Source organism: Silurus aristotelis, assembly GCF_946808225.1.
Source record: "Silurus aristotelis genome assembly, chromosome: 4".
Lineage (NCBI taxonomy): Eukaryota > Metazoa > Chordata > Actinopteri > Siluriformes > Siluridae > Silurus > Silurus aristotelis.
The window spans coordinates 28600918-28624925 of record NC_139577.1 but is presented as its reverse complement, the minus strand read 5'-3'; the positions used below and the strand labels follow the sequence as shown (position 1 = coordinate 28624925).

At 39.9% G+C, this 24008-nt stretch overlaps 1 protein-coding gene across 2 annotated transcripts in view; it reads left to right on the top strand.

Annotated features, from left to right (window-relative positions):
* tbck (TBC1 domain containing kinase) overlaps positions 1–24008 on the top strand; it is a 111117-nt gene that overhangs the window by 62405 nt on the left and 24704 nt on the right. For both annotated transcript variants that reach the window (XR_014533086.1, XM_083538662.1), the window contains exon 22: positions 3885–4046. Coding sequence is in view for 1 of the 2 variants with exons in the window: in XM_083538662.1 (XP_083394788.1) it covers positions 3885–4046 (162 nt within the window). In the remaining variant the exon portion in view is untranslated. The remainder of the gene's footprint in view (positions 1–3884; positions 4047–24008) is intronic.

The following is a 24008-nucleotide window of genomic DNA, read 5'->3' as shown; positions in this document are numbered from 1 at the left end:
GATAATATTTTACACACTATGTGACATAATGAATTCTCAAAGCATAAAGTCGAATTATTTCTATATGTTTGTGATGATTGTACAGATTAATTATTTGCTTTGAAAATGTTGATGGAGAAGAATAGAGAAGGTCAGAAGGAGATGCATTGTGTGTTTGGGTATTTAGAGAAAGCATTCGACAGGGTGCAAAGAGAGAAGTTGTGGTATTGCATGAAGATGTCAGGCGTGTCAGAGAAGTATGTGAGGGTGGTGCAGGACATGTATGAGGACAGTGTGACAGCAGTGAAGTGTGCAGTAGGAACGACAGACTGGTTTAAGGTGGAGGTTGGACGCATCAAGGATCGGCTCTGAGCTCTTTCCTTTTTGCAGTGGTGATGGACAGGTTGATTGATGAGGTCAGACAGAAGTCTTTGTGGACTTTGATGTTTGCGGATAATATTGTAATTTGTGGTGAGAGTAGGGAGCAGGTTGAGAAGAGCCTGGAGAAGTGGAGGTACACGCTGGAGAGAAGGGGAATGAAAGTCAGTAGGAGTAAGACAGAGTACATGTGTGTGAATGAGAGGGAGGGCAGTGGAGTGGTGCGGTTGCAGGGAGAAGAGGTGGAGAAGGCGGAGGAGTTCAGGTACAGCAGTGCAATGTAATGGAGAGTGTGTTAGAGAAGTGAAGAAAATAGTGCAGGCAGGGTGAAGTGGGTGGAGAAGAGTGATAGCAGGAGTGATTTGTGATAGAAGAGTATCTGTGAGAGTGAAAGGAAAAGTTTATAGGACTGTGGTGAGACCTGAGATATTGTATGGTTTAGAGACAGTGGCATTGAGTAAAAGACAGGAGGTGGAGCTGGAGGTAGCAGAGCTGAAGATGTTGAGGTTTTCATTGGGTGTGACGACGATGAACAGGATTAGAAACAAGTTTATTAGAGGGACAGCACATGTAGGACATTTTGGGGACATAGGGAGAGAGGCCCGATTGAGATGGTTCGGACATGTACAGAGGAGGGACATGGGGTATATCGGTAGGAGAATGCTGAGGATGGAGCCACCAGGAAGGAGGAAAATAGGAAGACCAAGGAGGAGGTTCATGGATGTGGTGAGGGAAGACATGCAGGTAGTTGGTTTGAAAGAGGCAGATGTAGAGGACAGGGGGGTATGGGGACTGATGATCCGCTGTGGTGACCCCTAATGGAAGCAGCCTAAAGAAGAAGATTAGGATGAAGAAGAAGTTTGTGATGATTGTAATTTGATTAATGGTTGTAACTCCTAATTACAGACTTTGGACTGGGCAAAATTAAGCAATCATAAGTAGCTTAACAAGTGATGTGAAATCACGATGTCTGCTCTTTGCCTCAGCTGTAAACAAAGCAGCTCATCTGACATTTAAATGAACGTATATATAACAGTGTTAGCTTTAGATCAGTCAACATATAGACATATTGCTAAGACGTTGTTATTGTTGTTATGATTGACTGGTGGGCTCAGTGTGGGGAAGTGTTAGCTCAGTGTAGCTCAGTGTAGGGACGTGTTAGCTCAGTGTAGGGAAGTGTTAGCTCAGTGTAGGGAAGTGTGGGGAAGTGTTAGCTCAGTGTAGCTCAATGTAGCTCAGTGTAGGGAAGTGTTAGCTCAGTGTAGGGAAGTTTTAGCTCAGTGTAGGGAAGTGTTAGCTCAGTGTAGCTCAGAGTAGGGAAGTGTTAGCTCAGTGTGGGGAAGTGTTAGCTTAGTGTAGCTCAATGTAGCTCAGTGTAGCTCAGCGTAGGGACGAGTTAGCTCAGTGTGGGGAAGTGTTAGCTCAGTGTAGGGACGTGTTAGCTCAGTGTTTGGAAGTGTTAGCTCAGTGTAGCTCAGTGTGGGGACGAGTTAGCTCAGTGTGGGGAAGTGTTAGCTCAGTGTAGCTCAGTGTGGGGACGTGTTAGCTCAGTGAACTATTGATCATTTTTTAAATGTAGGGTTTTTGTTTGTTTTTAAGTGAGCTGTTCAGGCTGTAGGTTTGAGTTTTGTACACACTGCTAAATCGGTAGTTATGAACTGAAAATCCTAACCCATCTATTTTTATTTGTTCTAAAATATGATATACAGAATTTCTGAGCTTTAGGTTTCTGCTTTGATGATATCTGGGGATGAGGGAATTGAAAGCTGATATGATTTTATTGTTGATAATATTGTTTTTCTTTTTTTTTTTTTATTTCATTATTTCTTCCCACCCACACTTGTTATGGTGACACAAAAAAAAAAAGATGGCATTTACAGATAGAACATAAGTCATTACATTGTACTGGAAGCTTACAGATAAACAAGATTTTTATATATATATATATATATATATATATATATATATATATATATATATATATATATATATATATATATATAAAAGAAAGGGAAGATTAAATTTTTGTAGGTAAATTAAATTAAAGTAGTACTTAACATGATATAACTGATATTATTTAATACGTTATATAATGACCCTGTTTAATTTTTTATTCTGATTGGTCAAAAGGTGTTAATTCATTTTACATAATGAAAGCTCTGATTGCTGTTCTGGCAAATCACAAGTTTATATTTAATTATTTCATTCCTACTATACTATTGTCACTATAGTAGAAGTTAACACAGCCTAGTAAGGTAGTGTGGATACACTATTATTAGAGGTCGACTGATAATGTTTTTTTCAGATATCGAGAGCTAGGTTGGATCGTAGTTGCCAATAACCAATTAATCAACCGTTATTTTTTAAAATGATACTAAATAAAAAACAAATACTCCATGGAAAATAGTACTAAAATAAGTTTTTTTAAAGTACTGAATCATAAAAATAATTATATTTATTTATAATTAATAAATCATAATTAATAAATACAATATAGCGCTCCTATTCGCACTCCGTGCAGCGTGCAGTTTCACATGTAAAGACAGACAGCACGTAGTGTCAGTGATTCGCCTCTAGAGGCCACTCTCATAATAACAGCGCAACCTTTTCAGCTGCTCCAGCAACAAACGCAAGCCGGAAAAAATATCAGCATGGATTTTGAGTTACAACAATCAAAGATCGGTGCCGAGTGATCAACAATATCCAATGAATCGGTCGACGTCTAGTTATTATGAAAGCAAATGGGCACTAAAGATGGAATGGCACATTCGAAAAGCACATAAAAATCTTATAAGATCTATTGCATTATAAAAAAAAAAAAATTTTTTACAAGGGATAAAACATGTGCAGTAATACCTGTTTATATAGTATATGGTTAACGATCAGCTTTGTAGTGTTTCCACTTTCATTATTGTTGATAATTGTTCTATAACTTCTACAGCGGTACCCCGGAACTCGCGGGGGTTGAGTTCAGAAAATCTGCTAATTTTGTACGTACCCCCGCAGCACCTATGGTACCTTAGTGAATTCATCTAGACATTGTGTCCCTTTAATACTATAATGAGTTTGAAAAAAATTTACGAAATTTGTTATTGAAAACACACTTTAAAATGTTATTCCTAACGTTCCTGAACATTCGGTCACCGCGGCGGATTCCCGCCAATTCTAAGATAATCCGCAACTTGCTGTTAGTTAGGTTCCAAATGAGAACCAGCGAATTTTCCGAGCCGCGAGTTCCGAACCTCGAATTATCGGGGGTAGACTGTATATATTTTGATATGCTTGCTAAAGTCAAAGGGCTTGTGTATGTCGACTACCGCAGGAAGTGATATTAGCTAAGGAAAGCTTCATGCAAAGTGATACAATGCTCTAAAAAGTTTGCTCTCTCCTTTCCTCCTTCCTTCTACTCCTCCTAATGTTCCTAATGTGTCAATGCAAGCGACTGCCAAGCCCTTTTGTAAGTGAATCGATGTAACCGTTTTTAATTCCGTTTAATTTCTCCTGTGTGTGTGTACTTCCTTTTGTAGACGTCTTTCCCCTGCATAAGATCTTCCACCTGTGGGACACGCTGCTGTTGGGCAACTCATCGTTCCCGTTCTGTATCGGCGTGGCCATCCTGCAGCAGCTGCGCGACCGCCTCCTGGCTAACGGCTTCAACGAGTGCATCCTACTCTTCTCGGACCTGCCCGGTAAAAACACATTTTACATAAGCTCGTGCATTCAAATATTCAAAAGCTACCGAATGCGCTCCGGTCCCTGCGGTGCGGCTGTGGCTGTACGCCAGCGAGTGCATATTTCACAATCTTGTGCCAGAGTGTGATGGACAGCCTGCGGTATGAGGCGCTTGATATTTGGACACTTTGGCATGTGCACTCAGCTGGAAGCACTGGACAGCTGATGCAGTGCGGCAAATTAGCTCTATTTGTCCGTACCGTCTGTGAGGCGTGCGCAAAATACCGCCGTGTTTCTGCTCAGAGAATAACGTGTATCCTGAACCCAGAGAACACTTTCAATGCAGTCTTTGCGTAAAATTAAGATTGTGCAGGAGATTTGTGGCTGCAAATGCAACACAAACCAATAGAAAAAGTGCTGCAGCTCATCCACCGAGGGTTGCTGAGCGTATCTGTGAGATCATTGGAAGGTATTTCAGTAGTAGCGATTATAACTGGTTGATATGCCAGTTTAGGGCTGTGTGGTGGTTATTATGCATTTTTCTCATGAACTTAAGTTACTTTATTGGCATGACAAATATATTACATGGACAACTATTTGTATACACCTGAGCATTACTTATACATTATATGTGCTTTTTGAATGTCCTATTCTACATTTACTCCCAATTTACTGTCGAGGAGGCCTGGGGTGCAGTCAGAGGTGTTTAATATACTGTATAGGGTTGAGGTCAGAGCCCTGAAGCAGGCCACTAAAGATTATCACTTTGACCTCAACACTATTGAACACCTAGCTCAGGGGTCGGCAACCTTCACCACACAAAGAGCCATTTGGACCTGTTTCCCACAGAAAAGAAAACACTGGGAGCCACAAAACCCTTTTGACATTTAAATTGAAATAACACTACATGTAACTTTTTTTTTGCCTTTATGCTATGTATAATCAAACCATAATGTGTTGCATTTATGAAATCAATGAACTGCAGAGAGAATGAAATTACATTTCTGCATGCAACAAAAATTTTTTTAACTCCTTAAAAAAGACATTGGGTTGAAGGTTACTTTCAAGTTAAATACTCAATGTCTATTTGAGTCCTTCTTGTATTTATGAAAAGAACGCCGAACATACATTATCCACCGGCAGCAAACCAAAATTGCCGTCCTCTTTGTGTGCCATCATCCTTTCACTGGCGCAAGCAGTCAGCAGTCAACCTGAATAATAAAAGGACTATTTCACCGAACAATGAAAAAATATGAATATATGCAACATAATAGACAATTAAAATATGTATCATACTTGGTTGTACATGTGATTTCTGCTCCTGAACCCCAGCGCCCAGCGTCTGCACGTCAGGGCTGTATAAACTATAAACTATAAAGTTTAAGAAGTCGCGTGCCGGTGGGTGTCGCACATTAGCGGTTGTGACGCATATGAAGAGCGGCAAAAAACTTTAACACGTTTTATTTAGATTTTTTCAAGATCACCAAAATCTTCTAATTTAGAATTACATTTTAAAAACTAACGAACTAAAATAAAATAAATTTTAATTAAATACTCATTATTTATTTTCCAAAGCCACAGGGAGCCGCAGAAGAGGGATGAAAGAGCCGCGGGTTGCCGACCCCTGACCTAGCTCAATGTAGCTTAATGTAGCTCAGTGTAGCTCAGTGTTAGCTCAGTGTAGGGAAGTGTTAGCTCAGTGTGGGGAAGTGTTAGCTCAGTGTGGGGAAGTGTTAGCTCAGTGTAGCTCAGTGTAGGGAAGTGTTAGCTCAGTGTAGCTCAATGTAGCTCAGTGTAGGGACGAGTTAGCTCAGTGTGGGGAAGTGTTAGCTCAGTGTAGGGACGTGTTAGCTCAGTGTGGGGAAGTGTTAGCTCAGTGTAGCTTAGTGTAGGGACGAGTTAGCTCAGTGTGGGGAAGTGTTAGCTCAGTGTAGCTCAGTGTGGGGACGTGTTAGCTCAGTGCAGCTCAGTGTGGGGAAGTGTTAGCTCAGTGTAGCTCAGTGTGGGGAAGTGTTAGCTCAGTGTAGCTTAGTGTAGGGACGAGTTAGCTCAGTGTGGGGACGTGTTAGCTCAGTGAAGCTCAGTGTGGGGAAGTGTTAGCTCAGTGTCGGGAAGTGTTAGCTAAGTGGAGCTCAGTGTGGGGAAATTTTAGCTCAGTGTAGCTTGTGTGGAGAAGTGTTAGCTCTGGGTAGCTCAGTGTGGGGAAGTGTTAGCTCTGGGTAGCTCAGTGTGGGGAAGTGTTAGCTCAGTGTCGGGAAGTGCTAGCTTAGTGGAGCTCAGTGTGGGGAAGTGTTAGCTCAGTGTCGGAAAGTGTTAGCTTAGTGGAGCTCAGTGTGGGGGAGTGTTAGCTCAGTGTAGCTCAGTGTGGGGAAGTGTTAGCTCAGTGTAGCTCAGTGTGGGGAAGTGTTAGCTCTGGGTAGCTCAGTGTGGGGAAGTGTTAGCTCAGTGTGGGGAAGTGTTAGCTTAGTGTAGCTCGTGTGGGAAAGTGTTAGCTCAGTGTGGGGAAGTGTTAGCTCTGGGTAGCTCAGTGTGGGGACGTGTTAGCTCAGTGAAGCTCAGTGTGGGGAAGTGTTAGCTCAGTGTCGGGAAGTGTTAGCTAAGTGGAGCTCAGTGTGGGGAAGTTTTAGCTCAGTGTAGCTTGTGTGGAGAAGTGTTAGCTCTGGGTAGCTCAGTGTGGGGAAGTGTTAGCTCTGGGTAGCTCAGTGTGGGGAAGTGTTAGCTCAGTGTCGGGAAGTGCTAGCTTAGTGGAGCTCAGTGTGGGGAAGTGTTAGCTCAGTGTCGGAAAGTGTTAGCTTAGTGGAGCTCAGTGTGGGGGAGTGTTAGCTCAGTGTAGCTCAGTGTGGGGAAGTGTTAGCTCAGTGTAGCTCAGTGTGGGGAAGTGTTAGCTCTGGGTAGCTCAGTGTGGGGAAGTGTTAGCTCAGTGTGGGGAAGTGTTAGCTTAGTGGAGCTCGTGTGGGAAAGTGTTAGCTCAGTGTGGGGAAGTGTTAGCTCTGGGTAGCTCAGTGTGGGGAAGTGTTAGCTCAGTGTAGCTCAGTGTGGGGAAGTGTTAGCTCAGTGTAGCTCAGTGTGGGGAAGTGTTAGCTCTGGGTAGCTCAGTGTGGGGAAGTGTTAGCTCAGTGTAGCTCAGTGTGGGAAAGTGTTAGCTCAGTGTAGCATGTGTAGGGAAGTGTTAGCTCAGTGTAGGAAAGTGTGGGGAAGTGTTAGCTCAGTGTAGCTCAGTGTGGGGAACTGTTAGCTCAGTGTAGCTCAGTGTGGGGAAGTGTTAGTTTAGTGTAGCTCAGTGTGGGGGAAGTGTTAGCTCAGTGATTAAATTGGCTTCCTAGTTGGAAGTTCAAATCTCAGCACCAGCAAAATCCCACTGCTGGGCTCTTGAGCAAGGACCTTTAATCCTCACCTGCTCGATTGTCGAAATAAGATAATTGTTGCTGGCAAAAGTCACCTGTGAAATGCCATAAATCTGGAAGAGTGTCTGGGCTTAATAAAGGAAAAATTTAATTACACAGTCTACAAAAACATCTTGTACAATTGTGTGCTTCCACAAGTTTTGGGAAGAACCACTTTATGAATAAAATCTTTGATCATATAGTGTAGGTGAATAAATAAAGCACCATAGTGTGCAGTTATATTGATAAAAAGTTTATGATTCACTGATTTAGTTAAAAACTTACTGATATCCCAAATTATTTCTAAAGTTCACAGATAAATCCTCAATTGTGATAATCATTAAAAATTCATCAAATGTTCAGCTTTACTTATTACATTTTTCTTCTTAGTTCAATATCAGCTTAAGAGACGATGCTCAGATGGATTGTTTTTTTTAACCGTTTTTGTTGTTTGACAACAAAATTGGCAAATAGATCATCTACTTCAGCACCCATGTGTGTAAGAGGCAGTTCTATCCATCAACTGTCCTTCAGCATGAAGAGTTTATCGCTTTATTCACACAGCACTGGCGATTCCTGATGTGTTCTCTGTTGGGCTTCTTTAACAGCCTTGTTTTTCTATTTAATTCACCCAAATTTGTTTGGTCTTTTTTTTTTCTTGAAAAAGTAAATGATTAATTTAATTCAGTTCATGGGGGGAAAATAAAATGTAATAGTTTTAGTGATACTGTAACTTTAAGAAGTTTTGTGAAGATTTATTTTTCTGTCCTTTTATCGTTAAAAAAAAAAAAAAAGAAGAAAAGATGATCCTTTTTTTTCTTCAACTGCAAAGTGAGTGGGAAAAAAAAAACAGTGGAGCTTCAAAATGGGAAGTCGTTGATCTTCCATTGGGTCACAAATTGGGGGTTAAATGAAAAGAAAGAAAAAACAGAACGGAGGACAAAATACAGTAAACAAAATAAAATTCTGCCCACATAAAATTGGATTTATATGGAAGTACTAAGAGGCCATGCATTGTAATATTTTTATCTTTCTTGTATTCTCGCGATCACGACATCATTTTCTTGACATAACAAATGTTGTTTTCTTGTTATCATGACTTGATTGTCTCGTGATCTCGACATAAAAAGATAGACTGTTAGTGCTGGTGCTCGTCCATGCGCCCGCCGCCACAAACGATTATGGTTATTACCCATGATGCTGCGATGATGTTGCCTGTAGAACGAGCCCTGTAGAAAGACAACTTTTGTTATCACGAGAAAATAACATTTATTTTAGGTTTAATTGTAAGTACTACATTTGGAGAATCCTAAATACGGCTTATTAACTGGCTTACTTGCCGTTATATCATCATATCCACTGCACAATCTTTGTACAGTTATACTGCATATTACTATATAAACCATATCTTATTACTGTACCTACTGCATCTTCTGTAGATTAATTACTCCCCTCCCTGTATGTATGGACACATGCTCTCATTTGCCACATTGCTATTTATTGTAAATAGACAACGTTTGCACTTCTGGTTAGATGCTGACTATTTGCTCTGTACATGTACTTTGCACAATGACAATAAAGTTAAATCTTATCTAACCTATGGTGAAGCATGGTGGTGGGAACAACGTATTCAAATTTCAAATCAATTTAAAATTTTGTCACATACACATTCATACAGAGTACGACATGCAGTGAATTGCTTTTTTACGACTGTCCAACATTTAAACATGAAAAATAGAAATAGAATATCAGGATTAAAATGTAAAGTAAATAAATAAAAAAAAGTATAAGTATAAGAAAATAATATGTATATACATGAATTCCAGAGAGGGATGAAATAATAGTGCAGAAATATTTGTGCAGTGAAGGAAAAGAAAAGTGAGATGGAGAGAGAAAGGTCCAGTACTAGTTCCTGGCTGTTTCCTGGTTTAAACTCCGAATGGCCTGTGGGAAGAAGCTCCCCCTAATTCACTCTATGTTTGCTTTTAAGGAGCGGAAGCGCTTCCCTGAACGTAACAGAGAAAAGAGTCCATTGTTGAGATGGCTAAGGTCTTTCACAATCTTTCTGGCTCTGGTCCGGCACCGCGTGCTGTAGATGTCCTGCAGGCCTGCTAGCTTGGTGCTGGTGGTACATTCAGCTGACCGCACCACCCTCTGGAGGGCTCGCCTGTTCTGGATGGTGCTGTTCCCGAACCAGGAAGGGATGCTACCCATCAGGACGCTCTTAATGGTGCAAGTATAAAAGGTCCTTATCACCTGAGAGGGTAGTTTAAAGTCCCTTAAGTGTCTCAGATGGTACAGACGCTGCCGTGCCTTCTTCACCAGGGTGTTGATGTGACAGAACCAAGACGGATCCTGTGTGATGTGAACACCGGTACTGGAAACTGTCCAATCTCTCTACTGGGGTCTCGTTGATGTTTGGCGGTTGGTGTGACTGCTCCTGCTTTGTGCTGAAGTCCACTATTAACTTCTTAGTCTTGCTGACATTCAGGAGAGGATTGTTCTGCTGGGACCATCTCTCCAGGTTTTTAATCTCCCGTAGGTAGGCCATCTCGTCTTTGTTTCAGATTAGGCCCACCGCAACAGTGTCGTTAGCAAACTTGATAATGGTGGTGGAGTGGAGTGTTATGGCAGTGATATGAAGACTGATTGTCAGAATTGTTATATATCTGAATGCAGGGAGAGATCCTTTAGGAAAATCTGATGCAGTGCGCACACAACCAGAGACTGTGGTGAACAAAGAACCAAAACATACAGTGAAGGCAATATGGAATCTAAAGACCATGATTTAGCTTTGCAAGTTAGTTCACTGATACTACCTACCTATGTCCAACGCTGTAAGAGCGGTATGATGATTACAGAGTGCATGAGCCACTTGGTTCTCCCCAGTACAAAAGGTGCCCTAGCTAGCGCTGTTTTGTTCTGGAAAAGTGTAAAAGCAGCCTGTGATTAAAAGGTCATGATCCACTCACATTTATTGTTGCTATTATTGCTTTTATTCTTCGAGCTCGGTCTGTTCAGAGCTTCAGTTCTCAGTCTGTTGAGCATCAGCAGGTAATTTACTTGTTGTCAGCTACACATGACTGCACATTCAGCACAAACAAACCAGCCTGTGTGAAGCCCTGCGCATCGCTTTAGCACACTGAAAGCTCGCTGTCAAACCTTCGCAGCGCCTGAGCGCTACGATCTTTAAGCAGCGGCTCTCAGCTGGAAAGCCGGATGACTCTGGTTCTGAGTGACAGGTGTGAAGGCGACTTCGGCTCTTCTCCCGGTGTATGCTGGGTAAAGCTAGCCTCCCTGGCAAAACCCTGAATTTATTCACACGGGTGGCTGTCAGCACGCTGTTAGAGCCACGGCTGAGGACAAGAACGATGATTGAACCTTTGAACCTGATGTAGGAGGATTAGCTGATAGGCAGAGCAGGTTGGAAAACAGTAATGTTGCACCTATGTAGGAAGAAAAATGCCTAGCGTTTTAGCACTTTTTCTGAGATAGCCTGAGGGAGAAGAGCTAAAAAGAAAACGACGGTCAGGTTGACGGATCTAAATCCTCCTGTTGTGTCTGATTTATTGAGCAATATATCAAAGTTGCTGCTACTATGCCGAGGAAGCGGATGAGATTGCGGCTAGTTGTCCCTTGTTCACACTCTTATTAAAGCTCTTGGGTGTCTATTAGTTGGAGAAAAGAGAGAAAAAAGCATTAGTTTATACTTTTTCTGCAGGTCCTCTAAAATCCTCTGTATGAGTCAGTTGGAGAATGTGAAGAACAGAAGCTGCTTACTTGAAAATTCAAAACTGCATTATTTTCTCAGCTCTTCTCCTCCTGGCATTAAAATTAATATATGCATAACATCTTAGGCACTATTTAAAGGACAGGCACATTTTTACTTTGAAATGCTCTGAATCCAAATAATTCTTTCTGTACACTTCGTTCTCGGTTTCTTCAAATCCTTTTACCGGAGGCTCCTGAACAGGGCTACCGAAAAGAGGCTACATCGATGAAAAAAAGACTGAACAGATTATTTCCGATAATCGAGTGCTTATATAGAACACAAATCATGTTGCAGTGAAAAAGAACAGTAGAGTTTAGATTCTTTTATTGTTTTCTTACCCACATTCACTCAAGGTACAGTTTGGAAAAGCATCAGGTATACGAGGCTTGGAAGCTTAAAAAAAAGTATATGAATATGAATTGAATTTATTTAAACAACAGTAGGTTTGGAAAGTGTTTGGAATTTTACCTTTATACAACCTTAATTCCAAAAATGTGACACTGTGTTAGGACAGGGCAACATTTATTACTTTGTAGCATCAAGTCTTTTCTGTATACATCTGGGAACTGAGAAGACAAGTTGCTGAAGTTTTGAGAGAGTCCCATATGTATCTAATACAGGATTCTAGCAACTTAAGAGTTCTGGGTGTCCTTTGTTGTGTTTTTCTTTTCATGATGCGTCAAATATTTTCAAAGAGTAAAATGTCTAGACTGCAGACAGGCCAGTTCACACCCGGACTCTTCCACTATGAAGTCAGCAATCAATGCAATATGCAGTTTGCATTGTCTTGCTCAAGTATGCAAGGCCTTCAATTAAAAGAAAGACTTTTCCTGGATGAAAGCCTGTTTTTGCTCTAAAACCTGTATATACCATTCAGCATTGATGGAGTCTTTCTAAAAGTGCAAACTGCCCATTCTACAGGCACGAATGCACTCCTATATCTTCAGAGATGCAGCTTTTTGAACTGCATGCTAATTACAAGCCATATGGTCCCTCTCCTCTTTAGTCTGGAGTAGTGTCTAAACTAGGTATAAACTTATAGGCACTATACTTAAAGGTACTTACATTCTAAATGTATGTTTTTAACCTGCTTACAGTGGGGCAAAAAGTATTTAGTCAGCCACCAGTTGTGCAAGTTCTCCCACTAAAAAAGATGAGAGAGGCCTGTATTTTTCATCATAGGTACACTATAGGTACACATAGGTACACTATGAGACAAAATGAGAAAAAACAATCCCGATAATCACATTGTCTGATTTTTAAAGAATTTATTTGCAAAATATGGTGGAAAATAAGTATTTGGTCACCTACCAAAAAAAGCAAGATTTCTGGCTCTCACAGACCTGTAACTGCTTTAAGAGGCTCCTCTGTCCTCCACTTGTTACCTGTAATAATGGCACCTGTTTGAACTCGTTATCAGTATAAAAGACACCTGTCCACAACCTCAAACCGTCAGACTCTAAACTCCACTATGGCCAAGACCAAAGAGCTGTCAATGGACACCACAAACAAAATTGTAGACCTGCACCAGGCTGGGAAGACTGAATCTGCAATAGGTTAGCAGCTTGGTGTGAAGAAATCAACTGTGAGAGCAATTATTAGAAAATGGAAGACATACAAGACCACTGACAATTTCCCTCGATCTGGGGTTCCATGCAAGATCTCACCCTGTGGGGTCAAAATGATCACAAGAACGGTGAGCAAAAATCCCAGGACCACACGGGGGGGGGACCTAGTGAATGACCTGCAGAGAGCTGGGACCAAAGTAACAAAGGCTACCATCAGTAACACACTAGGCCGCCAGGGACTTAAATCCTGCAGTGCCAGACGTGTTCCCCTGCTTAAGCCAGTACATGTCCGTGAAGTCTGCTAGAGAGAATTTGGATGATCCAGAAGAGGATTGGGACAATGTCATATGGTCAGATGAAACCAAATTATAACTTTTTGGTAAAAACTCAACTTGTCGTGTTTGGAGGAGAAAGAATGCTGAGTTGCATCCAAAGAACACCATACCTACTGTGAAGCATGGGGGTGGAAACATCATGCTTTGGGGCTGTTTTTCTGCGAAGGGACCAGGACGACTGATCCGTGTAAAGGAAAGCATGAATAGGCCCATGACTTTTTTAGTGGGAGAACTTGCATAATTGGTGTCTGACTGAATACTTTTTTGCCCCACTGTATCTTTGTAAAGCTGCTTTAGGACAATATCCATTTTTAAAAGAGCTTTTCAAATATAACTGGTTTGATTTGAGAATACTACTTGATACTGGTTACAAATATTTTCTTCTTCAGCAACATCAAGTACAATATTACAATATACATTTCCTGGCTAGAACAATATGTAAATTTATAATTTTTTTTGGATGACGATGTGATTCAGTTTGAAAAAAACCTTCTGCTGTACGTTTCTTCATGTATGTTTTAAGGTAACCTTTATGGTAAAATCTTTTGTTTGGTAAAACAACACAGAAATAAAACTAGTGTAAAAAGACCAATTATCTCTAAAGTTTAAACTTTGGCAGCTGCACTTTTTTTTTTTTTTTGGTAATTTAATGAATATATTTTAGATGATAAACTGTAAACTGTAAAAGCATTGGAAATTTTCTACCTGAGCAGAATCTCTGACAGAGGTGTTTCGAGCACATTTCTATTGTATTCCTAACTGTTTTAACTCTTCCTGAACTCCCGTCCAATTCGCTCCTTTCACACAGGCGTCGACCTGCATGAAAGTTTAACGCAGATAAACCGAGCAGATGTTTAAACGTTGCGTTGTGTCCAAGCAGCGGCGCTGTGTTGCAGCTGAGGTTCAGCAAACGAGTATTTGTGTTCTTTTTTCCTGGCGAAGTTCAGTGAGATTAAAAGGGAGAAAACTCCTTATAAAGGAAAAATATGCTGGATGGTGGCTATGCACTCCAGTGTTTTTTCCCTCAGCTGCACACACACACACACACACACACACACACACACTCACACACTCACTCACTCACTTACTCGCGCACATATGCACACACTGTCGCTAATTAATGTTTGTACTGAAAACTAGTCCTAATCTTAACATCAGTGGATAATATAAATAAGTAATATTCAAATTATTTAGAATTGTATTTGTTTTAATATTAAACACACCCATGAGTATTACATCATATGGACAAAGGTATTGGGACATCTGACCTTTCCAGCCATATCTGGTCCTTCCTCAAACTGTTACACAATTTTATAGGATGTCTTTGTATGCAGTAATATTGCATTTCCCATTCACTTGAACTAGAAGACCCAAACCTGTTCCAGTAAGACAATACGAAGATATGCTGCACATGGTTTGGAGTGGAAGATCTTGAGTGGATTGCTATACAGATCTGACCTTAAACCTGGTGAACACCTTTGAGTTGAATTGGAACACTGACTGCACCCCAGACCTCCTCACCTCACCTACCCGACTTTACTAACACCCTTGTTGCTGAATGAACACAAATCTACACAAACACACTAAAATCTCATGGACCGTCTTCCCAGAAGAGTGGAGGTTATTTTAAAAGCAGATGTGAACTAAATGTGGAGAGGGATATTAGTTACCCCTGAGTAATGTGTGACCTGTTACTTAATTAAGCATAGTTAGATGTTGTATTGGTTAATTGAAATTTTGGAAATTATATATGTCACTGTATAGGGGACAAACGTACACTTTTAAAGAAGATCTTATTTATTCTTCATCACCACATTATCTGTGAAAAGCTGATTTGAGACAATGTTCATTGTTAAAAGCGCTATAGAATAGAATAGAATAGAATAGAATAGAATAGAATAGAATAGAATAGAATAGAATAGAATAGAATAGAATGGATGTTCAAAAAACACATACCAATCTTATGGACAGGTGTCCACAAACCTTTGTCTGTATAGTGTTTTATGGTGTTAATGTTCTATCAAAGCAGCTCTAATAGTAGCCATTGTTTGTGTGTGTGTGTGTGTGTGTGTGTGTGTGTGTGTGTGTGTGTGTGTGTGTGTGTGTGTGTGTGAAATTCATCGGCCCTCGGCCTATTTATCAAAACACTCACACTTATATTGATTAAAAGATAAGCAAAAATGCGTAAAGGTTTTTTTTTACTTGCCACATATACATTACAGCACGGTGAAATTCTTTCTTTGGATTATCCCACCGATGTTAGAAAGCTGGAGTTGGAGCGTAGGGTCAATTCCCTGTGTAAAAAATAAATATAAAAATATTTGTTTTATTTACATTTCATTTTGTCAAGGCTGCAGGGAGCTACAGGAGGGGGGCTGAAGAGCCGCATGTGGCTTCAGAACCGCGGGTTCCCGACCCCCCCCCCGGTCTAGGACCATGGTGCTCCATAAAACTACACAAACCTACACAGGACTGCAAAACGTGCAAGTGTGAGTGTGTGTGTATAAGTGTGTGTGAGCTGATGTCAGTTCACTCTCTGGGTATTGAGGAGTCTTGAAGAAACTGTTACACAGTCTGACCACGAGAACCCAAATGCTTTGGTCGCTTTTGCCAGATGGCAGGAGGGTGAAGAGTGTGTGTGAGTGGTGAGTGGGGGTCATCCATAATGCTGCTGATAATGTCTGTGATGGAGGGAAGAGAGACTTCAGTGATCTTCTCAGCTGTCCTCACTACCCGCATGTGATCAGGAAGCTCTCAATGAGAAACAAATAGCATCATAATGAATCGACTGTTATTGCTGCTCAGCCGTCTAGTCTGGTCTGTTATACCAATACTTCAGAAATACCTCCCATTTATGCACAAGTTCCTCATCTTTTGGTGGGGCTGATGTCTGTCGTGGGGCTTTTGCTCTGTCACGTTCATCCATGTTTGTTGATACAGCTTACCTCTAATAGTTGCTAGTGTCTGCCTTGGTGATGTAAATAAAATAAAATTAATCAGTAGACATTTTTCTATTCTCTATTGAAGGAACTCATTTGCAGGAATTCCAGACACACACACACACACACACACACACACACACACACACACACACACACACACACACACACACACACACACACACACATATATATATATATATATATGTATATGTATATACGGAACAGCACACCTCAACAGTGATAGAACTAAAATGAATGTGTGTCCTTTTCTTTGACTTCTGCTTTCATACTTAAATGTGTACTTGTAATTAGATTCTATTAACACTTGTGTTAAATGGCCTCGAGGGGATGCAAACTTTTTGCCCTTGGCATCTGGAGGTATTTTCTACTGTGGAAGAGCTACAGCTAGCACCTTACTATGGATAGGGAAACAAAATGAGCATGAGTCATGTTATTTTTCTCCAAGTATTTTCGTATTATATATGGTTTCGGTAACGCTTGCTGTTGATTTTTACCCTAGTGCCTCAAAGGGTTTTTTTCCCCGCTGAGATTCCATCCCGCACCAATCTCTCGGCATCTGGAGGTGGTGTGGATAATCCGATCACATTCCGAGCTTAGCCAGTGGAATTTGGATGAGACTTTCAAAAAAGTTGTTATATTTAAGTTGTGCTCGCTCACTCTCTCTCTCGCTCTCTCTCTCTCTCTCTCTCTCTCTCGCTCACTCTCTCTCTCGCTCTCTCTCTCTCTCTCTCTCTCTCTCTCTCTCTCTCTCTCTCTCTCTCTCTCTCTTGATGGATAGATGGATAGATAGATAGATAGATAGATAGATAGATAGATAGATAGATAGATAGATAGATAGATAGATAGATAGATAGATAGATAGATAGATAGATAGATAGATAGATAGATAGATAGATAGATAGATAGCATGAGCGAGAGAAAGAGATATAATATATATAGACACACACACACATTTACGGCAATTAGCAGATGCCCCTATCCAGAGTGAGATATAAAAGTGCTTTAAGGCTAAACTCTGTTGAAAGGAATTATAGCACATTTATAACAAACAGTAAAAAAAATCTTTGTGTTTCAGGAAGAGGTAGGTCTTCACCTGATGTTTGAAAAATGTCAGTAACTGGACATCTAAGAGAAGTTCATTCCATCAGCTCGGTGCCAAGTGTCAAGTCTTAATGTATGTGTATGTATATATATATATATATATATATATAATATGTAGTGCCCGAGTTATGATGGTATTAACGCGCAATTAATGCAGCGCACATTTCTGTGACCATTTCTATAAAAATTTTTAATAAATACAGTCAGACCCTGACGTATCGACGCATTTTTGGGGGTTTGCGACGGACGGTTAAGACTGGAAAGAGAGCAAGCAGGATGTTAATACTCTCTGTATTTTACAACAATCTCCCATAATGTTCACCACTCTGGGTATATACTGGGTATATACTGGGTATATATATATATATATATATATATATATATATATATATATATATATATATATATATATATATATATATATATACACACAGTGGTCCCCCGGTTATCGAACTTAATTCGTCCCTTAAAACCGTTCGAAATCCGAAATGTTCGAAAACCGGACCTAATTATCCCAAAAGAAATAATGGAAAACCAATGAATCCGTTCCCAAACTTTTTGGTGGCTGTCATACCTCAGTGCTTCAGGGAATGCCCTGTTCCTTCGCTCATGCGTGCCCCTCCCACATTGAGCTCATCGCAATTGGGTTTCCTCCGTAAAGCACCGTGGATATTATTTATGGACTGCCCTTTGCCGGGTTATCCCGATCTCTGTGGGTATTTAGTGTTGGCTCGGTAACAGTATAAATTAACAACTTTACAAGAGTAAGAAACAAAATGATTACTGTACTTACCGCTAAATATCACTAATATTGTTCACAAACAGAGGTTGCGATAAAAACTCAGCGATGGTTGAAGCGGAAGCAGTTTCTTCCCCTCTTTGGGTGGCGTTCGATAACTGGAACTTTGTTCGTTCACCGGACCCAAATTTGGTTCGGAAAAACGTTCGCTAACCGGAATGTTCGATATCCGAGCCGTACAATAACTGGGGGACCACTGTATATAATGGTCCCCACATATATATATATACCCAGAGTGGTGAACATTATAGGAGATTGTTGTAAAATACAGAGAGTATTAACATCCTGCTTGCTCTCTTTCCAGTCTTTTTGTTAAGATCTTTTCTTGTCCTTTCATAGAGGCACATCCTGTTCCTAATGATGTCACTGTGATGCTCGATGTTCTTAGTTTGTTAATGATGGCCTGTATGGTGTTCCACGGTACATTTAATATTTTGAAAATAATTTTGCACTCTTTTCCTGATCGATACCTTTTGACATGTAAGATGTATAAAGGATGAAAACAAGTACAAGAGCATGCATGCATTATAATCCCTATAAGGACCATGGCTTCAGCAGTCAAAAAAATAAACCATAAAGATGTGACGAAAATCATCCAGGATCCTACAGCTGATCTTTATTTGAGGTTAAGCAGAATAGATTCAGTGATAATGGCAGCTAGACAATGATTACTTTTAATGGAACCTGGTCTTGCATGTGGACGTTTTAAAAGGATCTTTTTTTTTTTTTATAGTTTTTTAAATAATTAAAAAGAATAAACAATATGTTTTTTCCTCTACGTGTTTATTAATATGGGGGGGGGGGGTTCACTTCATTTTTATGCGTTATAATTTCACTATGAAGCTGGAAAATGTTTCTCTCTTTTTTTTTCTTTTTTTTTATATCATTTTTAGTGAGGTGTTTACATTTTTTTCCCCAAGAATCAGTACATATATGCTCTTTTCATGCAGGACCCCTTTATCCCTGTACATATGTACATGTAGAAACAGGAGGCTTAACCCAAGCACACACTACTACAGAATAATGTCCACATAGTGCCAGGTGGTATCCTTTTTTGTGTGACACTGCCAGAAAAATCTCATCAGCTCCAGGCAATTGCTCAGCGCTTGCCAAAACTAATTACACCCCACCTACAGCTTTTATAGGGGAAGTCAGATTTCTCTGCTTGTGTACTGCATAAAGCTTAAACTATTTTGTTTGACTGTCTGCATTGTTCTTGTTTAAGGTCCTGACAGGAGGTGTGTTCTATCACACAAAGGATTTAGTAGAAGGTTGCACAGCTAGAGCTTAGACTGGAGGGATTTTGAATACAGAAAACAGTCAGACTGAAGCACAGAGGCTCGCATGCAATGTGATTTTCTGTCAGAATGTTTTTTATTTTTACTTTGTGCCCTTTAAACATTCCACACGTAGTCCCTATTTGCTCTTATGATAACCTCCACTCTTCTGGGAAGATGTTCCACTAGATTTTGGAGTGTGTTTGTGGAGATTTGTACTCATTCAGCAATAAGGGTGTTACTAAAGTCAGGTACTGGGGTGCAGTTAGTGTTCCAGTTTATCCCGAAGTTGTTCAGTAGAGTTGAGATCAGAGCTCTATAGCAGATCACTCAACATCTTCACCAATCCAAGTAAAGCATATCTTCATGGATCTGGCTTTGTGCACATGGGGTGTTGTCATGCTGGAACAGTTTTCTTCAGGTTCGAGTAAAAGCTGCATCCAAAGACATTCTAAACAATTGTGTGTTGTTTGGGGAGGAACCACATATGGCTGGAAAAATTGTCACAATGATTTGGTCCATATAGTGTACCATCTGGTTTACACCGTTTTATGGCAGATGTGTACATTCTTTTAGTGTATAGTTGCTGGATCATGGTGTTATATTCTATAGTTATCAAGTCAAGTTTATTTGTATAGCGCTTTTCACAACAGACATTGTCTCAAAGCAGCTTTACAGAAAACAACAGTGAAGGTGAATGATGTGTATTTATCCCTGATGAGCAGCCGTGGTGACTGTGGCAAGGAAAAACTCCCTTAGATGATATGAGGAAGAAACCTTGAGAGGAACCAGACTCAAAGGGGAACCCATCCTCATATGGGTGACATCAAGAGTTTGATCATAAATCTTTCAACAATACAGAACACTGGAGAGAGAGAACTAACATGAGTACTGGAGTATAAGATTATAAGTGAATGTTCTTTTTTACAGTCTTTGGTATAAAAAGCTCAACATTTGTGATCATCATAGATCCAGCATCAGCTTCTCCATGCCAGGGCCTTAAGCACGCGGCATCTACTTCTTCATGATCATCCATAGGTCCATAATCATCCCTGGGGAGAGAAAGAGAAGCAGTGGAGAGGAATTAGCGTAGCTGCTGTTCATGATATTAACAGCACAAGTTGATAATGTGCATGTGATCAGATGTTCTGGAGCACAAGGTTGTGATGTGATGTGATGTGATGTGTGTGATGTGTGTTATGTGTAGGCTTTGCTAAAAAGATATGTTTTTAATCTACACTTAAACTGGGAGAGTGTATCTGAACCCCGAACACTGTCAGGAATCACTTTACAGTATAGATTTTTTCTAGGATTTCTGTAATATTTTGAATCCCCATTAATCAGAAATGTCCAATAGTCTATTCTACTGGTTTATACATTTAAATTTGTAGTAATTTCTTGAATTTTATGTACCTCTATTAGAAGAAAATTGGAGACATGACATAACTTTGTCAGTTAGCCATAACTATACAAATAGACTTACCAATTAGTTAGTTAATTAGTTAGTTAATTAGTAATTTTGCTGAAAGATTATTCACCAATTATTATTATTATTAGTCGTAGTTTTTTGAGGTCCCTGGTGGTCTCGTGGTTAGGATGCAGCTCTCTCACCGCTGCGGCCCGGGTTCGATTCCCGGTCAGGGAACCGACTCCAGCCATTAGGGTTGCACAAGCCAGTGCACTCTTAGTGCCGGTCCCAAGCCCATGATAAATGGGGAGGGTTGCGTTAGGAAGGGCATCCAACATAAAAACATGCCAAATCGAACATGCTGATCATGAATACGGATGATCCGCTGTGGCGACCCCTAATGGGAGAAGCCAAAAGAAAGTTTTATTAGTCATAGTTCTTTGAAAATGTCTGTCTTTAAAAAGTGCTCTACAAATAACTTAAAGAATCAAATCAATTGAATTGGAATCTCCCACAGTCATTATTTAGTTCTTTCTTTCCTTGACACACCTACATATTTGTTTTTCAGGATCTGAAGATTTTTACTGTAAACAAAATAATTACTAAATCCCTTCCATTGTTTTAGCCTTATTCGTGACATAGTGTCGTTTTTTTTCCTTCAGGAAAATGTCGTCATATCCGATATGGGAATCGATACCTTTTTTTTTTATGTACTTTTTGAAGTTTGTTTTTTTTTGAGAGAAAACGTATCATTATGCAGCTTTTATAATTATTGTATATATGCACTATACATATACAATACATAAACAATAATTATGAAAGCTGCATGCATTTTTTTAATGTCTAATCTTCATAACGCATGAAGAGAATGGTTTGGGTTATTTACTGTATTTAAAAAGAGTGAAAATGAATGTCAACATGAGGATGAAAGCAGGAAGTAAGAATGAGTTTGTTTGAGAAAATATGTGAAAGTGTTAGCAATATTTAGAAAATTGTTACATTTTTGTATCTAACAAAGACGCATCTCAGACCTGTATTTTTTTTTATGAGAAGGAAAGGATGCAAAAACACTGGTTAAAAGGAATTTTCTGTGCCATATTTCAGATTTTACAGATTGCTAGGACTTTTGCTATACCTCTTGCCGTAAAAAGCAAATTTCTGTCAAAAAAACCTAAATAAAAAAATTCATAAAATGTCCTCGTTATAAACAATAAATGTTAATGTTTACTAAGTAAAATACCCCAAAATAGACATTTTTCCACATAGATATCTTACTTTATTTTCAGGAGAAACATTATAAAATGTTTAGTAAACAGTTACTAGGGCATGTTGGGTGCTTTTTGTTAGCTCCACCTATAAAGGTTTCATCTTCTGCTTTCCTAAGATAAAATGCCAGTGGCTCTGAAATGAACTGAAGGTTCATAATGTCTTAACTTCATCCTAGTCTTAACTCTCCCAGGCACTCTCCCCTTTTTTATATCGTGCAAACCTTCGAATGGAAAAACGCTCAAGTTAATCCCCATTGACAAGCCTGTTACAGTCCGACCTTAAGTAGGGAATTCTCAAATCCTTGAACCTGAAAATTCGAGTCTTCTGTGAGGAATGATTTTCAGAGTGAACCGGACAGCAGGGTGGAAGCCAGAGACAGGGAAGCACAGACCTACTCAGTGGATTCTTTATCGCAGTGGCATCTTATTCATGGTGGTCTGATTTCCAACCCAGCACTGCTCAGTGTAGAGTTCGCTCTGCTTTGATACTGTGATATTTACCAAATTTAACCTTGAGGCCGTTTTACATTTTGAACCTGATTTTCTTTTGGAGGCTGGACAGAGGCAAGCACACAGGATTGTTCCCAAGAATAATCTTTTTTTATTTATCTTAACTGTTAGCACAGACACAAATAAGCGCTCTTTCAAATGCAGCTGGGACTCTTGTATTATTTCTGACGTTCCAACATCAACCCAGTGCAATCCAATCCAACTAACTTCTCAGCTTCTTTACTGCTGCCATTACATAGCTGTCTAAATGTTAACTCTAAACATTCCTGCTTCTAACTGCTTTTTGAACAAGTGATTCCTATTTCTAGAACTTCTAAGAGCACATTCTAAGGTGCTCATTATATTCCTTTTATACCCAAGCAAATTCTATTGATGGCAACTTCAGATTTTATTCGAATATTCCTCTTATCACTTACATTATTGCAGCTAGAAACAATCTTTCCCTCAGCAGACTAATGTTTTGTTGTTCTATTAATATTAAAATGCAGCCAGATAAATATGCAAAGACTTCCCTTTGATTCTAGCCTTTTTGGCGTCCTAGACAAGATTCCCATTGTCACCTTCCATGGCTCCGCCCTCCCACCACATTGCTCCACCCTCAACCATACAAATCATTCGCAACCTTCCATAAAAAAGGTTCAACACATTTCATAAATGTTGCAAAATTAGGCTCAATGGCGCCCCCCAGCTGGTCGCGCCCCACGCAACCGCTTGTTTTGCCTACGCCTACAAACAGCGCTGGTTGTGACAGTCTTACTATGCGACACTGGAGACTCCTTCCGCAAATGTTTAAATAAATAAATGTTCCCTGACAAAAAACTTTACCATCTCAACAGATTCACGTTTTATTATCCTTTTGTTCGATTGTCACTGCATAGAGAATCTTGGATTCAACAGTATTTTGTATACATGGTCCAACAAGACTTGCATTTAAAAAAGTTCCTCTTCTTCTTGCGGCTGCTCCCGTTAAGGGTCTATCTCTATATCACCCTGTCCTCTACATCTGCCTCTTTCAAACCACCCACCTGCATGTCTTTCCTCACCACATCCATAAACCTCCCCCTTGGCCTTCCTCTTTTTCTTCTGCCTAGCAGCATCATCCTCAGCATTCTTCTATTGATGTGCGTTTTAGAATGTTATAACTCAAAATTTACAAAGACAGATTTCCTTTAATATATAAGCATCTGACGTTTGATGTTTATTTGATGTTCATAGCATGCATTATTGTGTTATGGTCGCACCTGACAAATGTACAGATGTAATATATTAAGTAGAAATTGAACAGTTCCTAAAGTTGATGTGTTGGAATCAGGAAAAATGGGCAAGTGTAGGATCTAAAAACTTTTGAAGGGCCAAATTGTGATGGTTGTACAGCTGGTTCTCCAACCATCTGTGCCCCTAGTTCCTGTTACTAAAGGCCTACCAATGCCAATCTAGTTTGAGGACAAGAATTCAAGGTTTTGACTTGCCTTTTAAATTCCCCAGTCCTCAGTTTGCTCATCTGTGGAATGTGCAGAACCATATCTCACCTGTAAAAGGTCAGAGGTCTTGTGGAGTCCAAATCTTTACGGCGCAAGGTGGGCCTACATAATATT